The 12,174-nt window shown below is 45.2% G+C and overlaps 1 protein-coding gene across 1 annotated transcript; it reads right to left on the bottom strand.

Moving 5' to 3' along the window:
* Positions 1–1,368: 1,368 nt before the first annotated feature.
* On the bottom strand, positions 1,369–6,141 carry LOC120705913 (acyl-coenzyme A oxidase 4, peroxisomal-like). Its single transcript, XM_039990470.1, has 13 exons — positions 5,998–6,141; positions 5,782–5,892; positions 4,730–4,836; positions 4,394–4,471; positions 3,847–3,970; positions 3,667–3,740; positions 3,530–3,589; positions 2,930–3,039; positions 2,611–2,770; positions 2,448–2,524; positions 2,199–2,370; positions 2,006–2,098; positions 1,369–1,839 (listed from the first exon to the last, which is right to left on the bottom strand). The coding sequence occupies exons 1-13, from the start codon at positions 6,011–6,013 to the stop codon at positions 1,711–1,713; spliced, it is 1,311 nt and encodes a 436-aa protein (XP_039846404.1). The 5' UTR covers positions 6,014–6,141; the 3' UTR covers positions 1,369–1,710.
* Between the last annotated feature and the right edge of the window lie 6,033 nt (positions 6,142–12,174).

Below are 12,174 nucleotides of genomic sequence, written 5' to 3'. Positions count from 1 at the left end.
CTGTAACACTTATGACTAATCATGTACTAATTAGACTCAAAAGATTCGTCTCGTCGTGTACATCTAAACTGTGTAATTAGTTTTATTTTTTAACTACATTTAATACTCTGTATGCATGTGTCTAAAGGCGAGTTAAAAATTTTTGGGTGAAATTTTTTTGGTAACTAAACGGGCTCCCCCGGCGGCCGCACCCGCCGACCCGCGAGGCCCCGACGACGCACTGGTTCACGCCACGCCCGCGGCCCGGCCGGGGGCGGCCGCGTGGGTGGTGGGACCAGCAGCCGAGCCGGGACCCCCCGGCTCCGCGGCCGCGCGAGCTCCACATGGGTTTTTCCCCTTTTCGCCATGTGATCTCGTGGAATCGGCCGTCCAACCCCGCGGAACCCCATACACGTCGCGCCGCGGGGTCCGTCCGTCCCCGTCACGTGTGGGAGTGGCGGTGCGCGGGACGGGAGCGCTGGTCAGTGGTGGTGAGGTGGCGCGGGCGCGCGGTCGCCGCCGCCTGCGCCACGGCCCCACGGTGACCCCGCCCCCGTTGGATCCGTCCGCCCCCACACCCCGTCGGAGCAAAGCATCCAGCAGCAGCAGCAGCCGGTGAACCTTTTCTTTTCTTGGCCCCGTTTAGATCCAAAAAATCTCCAAAAAATCAAATTTTTTATCACATCGAAATATTAAATATAGCAAATAATTCATGCATAAAGTACTAAATGTAGGTAAATAAAAAACTAATTACATAGTTTTGATGTATGTTGCGAGACAAATCTTTTGAGCCTAGTTAGATCATGACAGGATAATATCTATCACAAACAAACGAAAAATGCTACAGTGTGCTACAATATTTTTTCACCAGCGCTACAGTATTTGGGGAACTAAACACAGCCCTTGCCAGGCCGCCGAGTTGTGCTCGTGGATGGATGATTGGAGCAGCGTTCGGCGGATTCAGCTCGAGGACTCTCTGGATCAGACCAGACCAACCGTCACGCAAACGCAATCCGCTTTCGCACACGTACTCCGCCGGCAAATGGCTTGCGAACACGACGAGTCGACGACAGGGAAAGAGAGGCGCCCAGCCAAGCCATCGCCTCCGGCTTTGGTTGCAGCTCGCGGCACGACTGCCGCTGCTGCTTAGCATAGCAGGATAAAGCTGCCGCCCACTTGCACTCGAAAGGGAACGGGATGGGTCAGTCGCTCGCGCACGTTTGCCAACATAAACCGCTACCATCGCCTAGCAAGATAGCTGAGATATGAAAAATGATAAGCTCTAGTCCGCTTGATTTGAATGGGCACACGAACTTGGCCTCTGAGACCGGGACTCCGATCCCTTCTAGCCTAACCGTCGGCTGGGGGAAAAAAAGGTGAGCAATGACATTGAGGATTCCGGCAACAAGTCTCAAACTCTCAACAAAATATCCTTCCTTAATCCTGACGTGCTTCTGGGTCCTCCACCAGGTACAGATTTACAAAGGGAATTCGCTACAAGCCTACAAGTCCTCACTCACATCGAGCAGCCAACATTGACCGCTGGTTTCCAGGCACTTGCAGGGAACGCCGTCTCGTCCGCGTCGGGTCACACCGCGGCTGCTCCCGTCTCGTGTACCACCAACCATGGCAACACGAGCAGGACCTGAATTTTTTTTTATTCGCTTCTGCACAGTTGCCGGCACGAGAAGAACCGGCACATCCGTGTGCCTTTTCTTCTAGCCGTAGAAATCACAGGCGGGCTCTCGCTAACGCGGCGGGCTTGAAGCTCGCGACCCCAGTGATCTCCCTGCCGGTCACCAGGCTGTTGATGTCGTACGTGCCCTCGTACGAGTAGATGGGCTCCAGGTCGCAGAACGCCTGTGGAGTGAGGATCGTGACAGTTACAATTTAGGGGAAAAAGGAAGAAGGTAGAAGGGGTGATAATTGAAGGCGTCCTAGCTACGGATGGTTGAGGTGTAAACAACTAGAACAACAACCAACTAGCCATGAGCACATTTCTAATATATACATGAGGTGTCTCTACCTTTGCCACCAGGAAATCGGCCAGAATCCCATTTCCACCCAACAACTCCCGGCCGAGGGAAACCACCTCGCGGGCCGTCCTGGAGGTCCAAGCCTAACAGTGACAGCCAGGGAGGAAGGAAATGTTAACCTCTGATAATTCAAAGCAAGGCATAGTTCGAGAACAAGCATATTTGGCAGCTAGGGTGACGAACCTTTCCTAGACTGGCGTGGCCTGGTGTCATTTTCCCCGACTCGTAAAGCTTGCATAGGCGCCAGCCAACAAGAAGCATCGATTGGATGTTACCGAGCATCCGGACAAGTTTCTCTTGGTTCAGCTGGAAAGCTGCCAGTGGAACTCCAAACTGCTTCCTTTCTTTCAGGTATCTGTTTCAATTTCAGACGAAATTGTAAAATAATCGCCAGTGGCAAAAACAAGTGTAGAATCGTATGGTGGTCAGTACCGATGGCACATATCGAAGACCCCCATTGATATGCCTATTGGTTGCCATGCCACCATAATACGTGAAATCGCAAGGACCTGTTTGAAACTGGATTATATCACCGAACAGCATAGTAATTTAGCACTACAGAAGCAAAATCAGAAAAAAAACATGTGATCAGTACCTTGCTTATATCCTGAAATGAATTGACACCTGGCAATCTATCCTCCTCAGGGACAAACACTTTATTAAAAACTATATCACCATTCTGAACCATCCTTAGACCAATTTTGTTCTCAATCTTTGTAGCTTTCAAACCAGGAGCTCCTTTCCTCACAATAAACCTAGAAGCAATCAAATGAACTGTGACAGTGAGACAAGATAATTAAAATGAAAAGAACAGCACAAAAATCATTAGTCAGATAGAAAATACTAGTTTATTCATGCTTGGCTCGATGCTTCAAAGAGAAAATTCATCACAGGTTCAAGACAAGAAGATTTACCCATTTAGTTGTTTTGTATCTGCATTCCTAGCTAATACCACAAGCACATCAGCAAAGGTACTGTTGCCTATCCAGCGCTTTTGACCATCTATGTGCCATCCACCAGGTACCTGCTCCACAAGACACCAAGCTTTAAGATGCATGCTAATCCAAATTATCCAGAAATACCCGAAAAAGAATCCACAATATTCAATTTCAGATTTGCAGTAGTATTGCGATAGGGGAGAATGAAACAAGAGTCAAATATGGAACTGCAACAGGTATTCAGGCACTACATATAGTAATCTACACCCCCAATACTGAGACAAGTTATACCATCTGCATAGCCTTGCAGTATGTGCCTACTAGATTTGTAGGATTTAGCTTCAATATGAGAAGCCTACGGTTCTACTTTTAGATTCATAATAATAGCCATATGTTGTGGGTGTCTCAATTCTATATCAGAGGCCCGCCATGGGTCAAATATTATAGTGCCATCCTGTGAACTGCTTTGTCATGCTGCCCTGGGGATACAGCAGACGTAAGCTGAATCAAAGCTGTGTCGGAAATCAAAATGCTTCTTTATAGATTAAGAAAATCCCAGTTCTTCAAAAGCTTAACCTTGGTCGCTGTAGTTCTCAAGGAGCTTGCATCACTTCCGTAATTAGGCTCTGTTAATGCCTACAGAAAAGAAAATCTTTTGAGAAGGAGACTCCACTATTTAGACACTTTTATGCTAAAAGAATACTGCAACTTACCCAACAGCCAACAGTACAAAGTTGAGAAAGGGATGGCAAGCAATTCTGCTTCTGAGCCTCAGATCCGCAAAGAGCTGTTCTTCAGACATAACAGAGGGGGAATGTTCAGCTCTAGCAAAATTGATCTTGGTATTTCGTAAAACTTCAGACATTATTAAATAGAAAGAATGCAGATCTAACCTATTGTCACCATCGCGAGAGAGGAGTGCACCAGGATAAATGTGGAACAGCTTGCATCTACCCGTGCAATTTCTGCCATAGTAATAGCACTAGCTGTAATTGAAAGTCCTGGGCACCCATAACCCTGAAGTAAGCCACAGACTCACATTAAACTTAAGAAACACTAGAGAATTAAAACATTGTTAAAACACAAGAAACATATACAATCACATAACTGTGTACGATTCAATACACCATAGAGGGTGAAGCAAAAAGTTTATATTAAATGATCATAAATGGTAAAAAGGCTTGGTAGTTTACAAATTAAGCTCAAGAAAAGGGACTCCTCTAAAAGATTAGCCAACTTTTCTTAAGGTGAAGTACCGAAGCAAATCCCCCACATAATCAGTCAAGTTCAACTCAACAGCAGAAAGATATGGGTCACATAGATATATGCTAAGCCTAAATTGACTCTAACCCACAGATTCAAATAAAGATTTGCCTATATATGGAGCGTAAAATGACAAATAAAGGAAACTACACTACTACAGTGTAGAGAGATTATTACCTTTATTGTACCTCCAGCAACGCCAAGGCTTGCAAGTTTAGGAATGGCATTAAATGGAAACTCTGCCTTTTCCCAGTACTGCAGTAGCAAATCAACAAAAACAATGTTATTATATATAATACAGATGCAAGAACCACTTTAAGACATTAGATAGTCAATCCAAACTATAATAAGGAAATTATTTATGGATAAGTAGACTGCAATGTTATCTAACAAGGTATGAAGGCATGTTTGGTAATGATTTATGTGATAAGCAAACAGTCCCAGACAATAGTTTAATCGGAGATGGGGTAACCAGGTACACAGACAGATAGACTAGTTAATAATTTAACATACCTCTGCCATAATGGGAGCAATTTCTTTCTCCATAATACTCCTGACCTTCTTCCTGATAGAGCGCTCTTCAGTAGTCAGCAAATCATCAAACTGGTAGTAGTCTGATACTGCAAATGAGGGAATCCATACTAATAAATTAATAAGCCAATAATAATGCAGTATACTCGAACTCTTTAGAATTGGAAAACCATCAAAATTAGCATAAAAAGCTGAACTTCTGGAATTAGGATCACTGATCACATATTCAAATTCGCAGTTCGTACCCCCCCCCCCCCCCAATATAGAAAGGCCGCGTAATTTAGGCCCTGCCCTGAAATGGTCACGGTGGTGTTTCTAAGAATAGCAAAAGAGGTCGGGAAAGAGGAGTACATAAGTATAAGGTTGTGGCTGTGCATTTAAGCTATGAAAGCAACCCATAAAAGGACGATCCTACCAAAATACCAAATATCTATTCGCACCATGCCAACTCGATGCTTCGGCAGTTCAGCTCTCACAAATTGTAGAAAGATGTAGGATCCCAGGGTTGCAGCAGGACTGCAACTGCATTTCCATTTTGAGCTGGCCTAAGTTTAGAAGCAGTGCCTTTAATTTGAAGAAAGCTGCATATGCTTGTTAAAATGGGGGCCAATGCAATAATTAAACAGAGCGGCTGGAACTGCAACTAAACCACCAAACAGTAGTACTACTAAAACTTTTTTTGGAACAGTAGTACTACTAAAACTAGAAATCTAGAACAGCAGTACCAGCCGATAAGATGGCCAGGCAATTGAATATTTAGCCAACAATACTTACACGATGTTCATCGAAATTGGTAATAAGAAATAGGATGTGTTTTCCCATCTCTTAACCCTACCAATCTCGAACAAAAATAGCGAGAAAGCCTCAGGAGTTCCTGCAATCCTGGATCCAAAATCTAGCAGGCAACCACCTCGGAAATACTAGCAGAAACAATTTTCATCAACTATTTATGCCACTCTCAGCCACAGCCCAAAGATCGCAATCCCTTCATTCCTTATGCCAGCAAAATTTAGTTAAAAAAAGGAAGTTCTCACCGGAGTGCGGGAAAATGGAAGCCGGCGTCGCCTGCGGGAACGCGAGGGCGAGGTCCATCGCCGGGAGCCCGACCTTGGATCCGTCCTCCTCTCGCCCACCGCCGCCAGCAACTGCACTCAAGAGGCCGACCAATCATGCAACGGAATGCCCAGCCTCGGAAGATCACGCAACTCCGCACCAAATCGAGCCATTCCACAACACAGAAGCCGACCCACCTCGCTTCCCAGCCATCCCAGCGGGAAGGACCAGCGGCGCTCTGCGCGAGAGTTTTGGGGGTTTCGGCGGAGGAAGCGAGAGAGGCGGGAGAGGGAGCGCGAGTCTGCGAGAGGTGAGGAAGAAGAGTGTGGGACGCTGCCGCTCCCGGCTTTTGGAGGTTTTCCGTGCGTAGTAGTTGCTTAGTTGGGGAGTACGGCACGGCGTTAGCTCGGCCCCACACGTCAGTGAGAGGGGTAATCTTTCTTTAAAAGACCTAATTGGGGAGGGGTGGGGGGATTTTCGCCCCACCATTAGGCCACGTGTACAAGAATTGTCAGCCATATAATTTGCATCCAACAGCTGCTATAGCGCCAACGCAACTTACAGCCCAAACCAGCGTGCCCTCCACTGGTCTGTATGCACTTGCTCACGTTGGGTTGCAAACTTGCAATTGACCCTGGAGCTGGCCTTCCTCCGAGCTTGGACTCCGGTGCCTGTTTGGTGTGACATGGGCTGCTGTCCGGGTTGGGTGTCGCGCCGCTTGGTGGACCGCGTCCGAAGCCCCGCTGACTAGCACTGCTCGAGCACCCTCCACCGCCGACGTTGACGCTGCGCGCGCCTCGCTGCGTCGGCCACCGTCGCCACACCGTGCCTGCGTGCCGCCGCACGCCACGCTGCTGGCTCGCGTGCGCACCGTGCACTGCAAAGTCCACGCTAGATCCTGCAGCAGATCCTGCAGCAGAAAGGTAAAAGCAAGAAGGAAAAGGAAAAAACAAAAAAAACTCCCAACGCAAATTACTCACTCAAAACTTCGTGGATCTGAACGAAACTTGAGCCATAGAAGCACAACCTCAATATCTAACAGATCCAAAAAGAAATTTGCAAAAAGACCGATTAAATCTTCGAAATTGAAAATCACACAAAAACCCACCCAAAAATCCTAGAAAAAGAAAAAAAATGCTCGGGATGCAAAGATGAGACAAGAAATCAATCTTTTAATTACTCCACGAGGTCCAGTTACAAGCCACTCCTAGCCAAATCAAAGCATAGATGGCAAAAAGGTCAAACAAAGTGCCACTCTCCCTCTTTCTCAAACCCTAGTTCTTGAAGACAAAAAAGAGGATCTCCAAATGAGATATACAAAAGAGATGGGATGTCCACACAGGTACTCTATGTGTTTTAGTTAATGCATTGTCGTGGTGTGGCAAACCACAGCCGGGTGGCGGAATGCACCCGCATAAGCCCAGAGGGTGAGTACTCGGGAGTTAGCTAGGATTAGTTCGATCTCGCTCAAGAACACGATGAACACAGCAGGTTTAGAGTTGTTCGAGCCGCCGGAGCGTAATACCCTACATCCACTGTGTGTTGTATTGCCTTGCCTCGAGAGAGTCTGCGAGAGCTTGGTGATGAGTCCAGCGTGCGTCTGTGTGTGCTCAAGAGAGCTTTTTCTGTACAGCGGGCGCCTCCCCTTTATATCTCAAGGGAGGCGTATACATGGCCGTTGGGTCCCCGACAGGTGGGCCCAATGATGTAGTACAAAATAACGTATTGTTCATATATTATGGCGTCGCAGGCGAAGGAGATCTCTCTCCTGGATTTCCTTGCCTGCTCCTGGAATCCCCCGTTCAGCATGACCAGGCGTTGTCTTGTCGAAACGGCGCCAGGCATAGCTAGCGGCGTCGCCTGCTACGTAGCTGAACGGGCCGTGTAGCTTGCGGCGTAGGCGGCATGATGGAAAAGTGTCGTGCCGTCGTATCCAATTAATGCGACAGACGGGCTCTGCGCGGGTGCGGCGTAGGCGGCTGCACTGCGTACCTCGGTAATACGCGGTCTACAGTGAGGTCTGACGAAGGCTGCCCCGTGTGCCGCGGCGGAAGAGCACGCCTCAACCACCCACATTGAATGCAGTGAGTGGGCGAGCCTTCCAGTGGAGGACTCGGGCCCGCGCCCGCGTCTGCAGGACACGTGGTGGCTCCGGACCCCCCATGGCAGTATGTTAGTTCTACGCGCGTGGGAGGCCCGGACGGGCGCGAGGAGGTCCCGGACCGCTATGGGGGGCCCGAGATCTCGGTGGTTGGCTCAGAGCTTCCCTACCTCAGGGTCACGTGGCGTCTCCGGACCCGCCCCAGAGCGGGGAGTGGGTCCGGGGCCGTTGGCCCGGTGAGATAAGAGCCTGACCTGTGGGCCTCGGCTACTCCGCCCTTTATCGCGTAGCTACGGATGACTACGCGGGTCCTGCCTTGCTGCAGTAGAAGTGGGTATTCCTGCTATAGGGTACCGACATGCATTATATTTTTCTGAACCTATGGTGAATGTCACAAGACAAATACTATGATATACTATTACTTTGCACAAATAGCTCTGAAATTTAGGAAGGGTACATATTTCTGCTCTTTCCAACTAGCAAACACCAAAGATAAGCACAAGTATGTAATTTTTTTTCCACCATGGGCAGAGCCCGAATTTCATCACTAATAGCAACAAAATTACAGAGTTTAGCAGTTCAGAAAAGGAAAATGAACAATCCTCTCTCCCATAGAGAGGCAGCCAGTTTAACCAGTCGCAACAGTATTGCTAGCAAGAAAGAGGGAGACACAGCAGCAAAGTAAACAGAAGGAAAATAGCAAGCATGTAATATTTTGGTGTATCATATATGCCAAGTTATCATAACAAAAATAATTGCGTGCGTGCATCCAAATACTGAACAATTAAGTTTTTTTGTCAGAGCTTCCACATTCTTCTCTCTATTAGTCACCACCCTACACATTCTTCTTCGTATCACAGAAACCATAAACAAATATCAGGGGTTCCACCACACTGACCTACAGGTCATGGCGCGGCAAAGACGCGCCGGTTTTTCTAGTTAATACTAAAGAAAGAAACAACACTGTATCTGAAGAGAGTGTAGGGCATACACATAATTCAGACAGTCAGAAGGTGATAGGATCTCAGAGAGCCATCTCATTGATGAATAGACCGGTTATGGTTCTTCAGAATCAAAAGTTAATAATATCAGCACTCTATTTACCCCCGAACAGTATAAAATGCAGGGCGACAGACTGGTATTTACTTTCCAGAGAAGCAGTACATACACATGGGAAGGGACACAGGCTGGAGATAGAAAAGCAGATCATGTGAACTCAGGAAGAAGCAAATATGTAGCGTTCAGTTCTGTTTTGAAGTTGGTAACATAGCTTGATTAGGCTCAAAAAGCCTACAGCCAAGCATCACGTTAAGTCTTAAGCAAAGGATACATGGGTAAATAAACGGCTAAAAATCAATACCATAGCCCATAGAACAAAAGCCTTAGCCCATAAATCATCTTGGATCAGGTCAGAGGTACATGGTACCACTAGGCTACTACAGCAGGGCAAGCATACAAAATTCAGTGAACCAGACCGTGAAGATCTGAACTGAAGATAATACTAGTGAGTCACGAAGATATGGCACACGGCACAACGCAGAACAGGATGAGACTACCCCAAACGCGACTTCACCCTGCTTGTACTAACAAGTGGCACTCGTTTAAAAAGAGTATTCTCTCGAATCTCTAGAACCTCACGAATCTACGATATACTAACTTCCGTTTCAAAATAGTAATTGACAATTTTAAATTTTACTATTTACATTATGACCGATATGTTAATAAGAAAACTACGTAAAGCGAAACAAGCATCATCAGATTTGTGACAAGAAGCAACTATACCGATATAATGCACTTTTATCTATACATGCAAATATTCATAGAAAAGACGTACAGTCAACTTTCAATAGTAACAGAGGTTGGTACTATACATCTGTCAAGTCTATCCTTTCATTCAAATCTACCACTGGTTTAAATTTTCATTTGGTTCCTTTGGCACATTAGAGAAAATAGTTTGAACTTATTCTCTCGCGGTCTTGCCACATCTATAATTTATTTATGGGCTATTTCTGTCTTTATAAGTCCATGCTACTAGTTAGATTAGTCTCGGTGGATTGTGTCACATACAATCAGAGTGTCGTATCAGCTTAACACCAAAATAAAACCACCTCCCTAAATGCACAATTTTATAATTTAAAATGGAGAAAGTACTATACTTACTAATGGATAAAGGGACGAGGCGGCTAGTTGGCTTTTATACGTACGGGAAATTACAGAAGTTCAATTATTCTTTTAGAACGAGAAAACCTCCCATGCTTAAAATAGAGCACAAGCCCCATAACAAAATAGAGCGCAAGAGGTTTCCCTAAGCATACAATCCGGGCCCTAAATCCGCTCTCGCCCGCTCATTTATTAGACAACCACCTCCTATAAAATTCACGTTTCATCCGTATTTTAATCCGTCGCGCGCCAAGCAATAAAACACTTTTCACAGCACATTATCTTTTTTTTTTGCCGAGACATAAACATACATACCATCCATCCATGGAGAAGGTGAACACGCGGATGGCCGTGCTTCTTCTACTACTGGTCGTGTTGCTGGCAGGGCAGGCGGCCGACGCCGCGGAAGCATCGTCATCGCCACAGCTGGGCTCAAGCAAGGGCGATTGCGAGATCTCCGGCACCTGCGACAGAAAGCTCGCCGCCGCTGCCGATCCCACCCGCCCGGGGAAGCCGGCTAACACGTACACCCCCGGCTGCAGCTCAATCAGCCAGTGCCGCGGCTGATGATCTGCGTCGCGCGCCAACACCCAACACCGTGCGCTGCCGCTCATGCGTGAGAAGCTGACCGGTGGTTTTCCCCTATGTGCCTCTCGATTTGTATAAGCTATGCCGCTATGCCCTTGAATGGTGGAAAGAGAGAACCAATGATGAGATCTTTATTTTTCTGGTAGAAGCGGAACAGAATTTTAGTTATGCACAATGCTAGCTTGAATCTGTGTTTCTCATGGATGATTAGACCCTCATGAAACGAATTTGGACATACAAACTAAGCTCTCGACTTGACGATGCGTTTGAAGTTGGCTCGCACTCCTTTAGGCATTGTCAACTTTATGATCCATCTGTATTGTTAAATGAGGGAACATGTTTTTTGGGGGGCCTAAGCCATGCATTTAACCATTAATTGTTTCAAGCTTCATCTATAAGTAGGGAAGGAAATTAATACTCTAATTCCGTACATCTTTCCTACTTCACGTTAATCCTTAACAGACGTATTCAAAAATAGAAAGTTCTCACAAAAATCAGAAGCATCCGATAATCGATCCAGAAGACTATAATGATCATTGATAATAATAGAAATTAGGTCTATTCCATTTCCTAAAGTATTATCAACTTCTACCATAAAAATTTGTAACCCACCCCCCATAAATCTATATGTATCAAAATTATCCATCTTTATCATTACATAAGAATGATCTAAAGTAACCCCTGATCATCATCTAAATAACCCATCTACATCATTATGATAAATATTCTAAAGTAACTTTCTAAATTTGTATCTAAATTAGTAAACTTCATCATCAATAAAAAATGACCTAAAGCAATTAACTCCTAGATTTACATATTAATTATTTCATTATTAAAGATCCCAAAGTACTCTTATATATATCTAAATTTCCAAATTATGTGAAAGCAATGAGCATATCTATTTCCATGTTAAACACATAGATAAGCTAAGTAAATATCACACACATTGAGGTAAGGCTTGAAATAAGGAAAAAACACTATAAATGGAGATGGAGAATGATATATATAAAGTAATTGGTAAATAAGATATATCACACTGGACCAAGACGTCAAAAAATATCATAGTTTAATTGCGTCAAATATGAACAAATGAGAGGGATCATGCAAGGAAAAAAAGTAACTCTTATCAGTTGCAAGCCTCACAATTATCTATGAATTTATGACAACCAATCAGCATTGCTTTTCTCTCATACCGAATCAGCCACCAGCCACAGCCAACCGAACAGAATGATAGGTGATAACCTCCTACTGTGTAGAAAAATTATATTCTTATCATGCGGATCAGATCAATTTTTATAAGAAAACTGTAACTCTTGACAAGATCTGCAACTATGCAGCTTGGAGTACATTCTATTTACATTTGAAGTCATTAAAGATAGATTCCTCATCTCTATAATGTAAGAGAAATAATCAGAGAAATTTTCACGTGGCAACAATATCCTTTTCCTGTGGTTATTTGGTGGGGAGAATATTGGAGGCATTTTTTTAAGTCCCATGTGATGCCACCTCGATCCTATGTGGACAC

The sequence above is a fragment of the Panicum virgatum genome, chromosome 5K, assembly GCF_016808335.1.
Source record: "Panicum virgatum strain AP13 chromosome 5K, P.virgatum_v5, whole genome shotgun sequence".
Classification (NCBI taxonomy): domain Eukaryota; kingdom Viridiplantae; phylum Streptophyta; class Magnoliopsida; order Poales; family Poaceae; genus Panicum; species Panicum virgatum.
The sequence above is the reverse complement of the archived record's forward strand: the minus strand, read 5'-3'. Positions and strand labels throughout refer to the sequence as shown.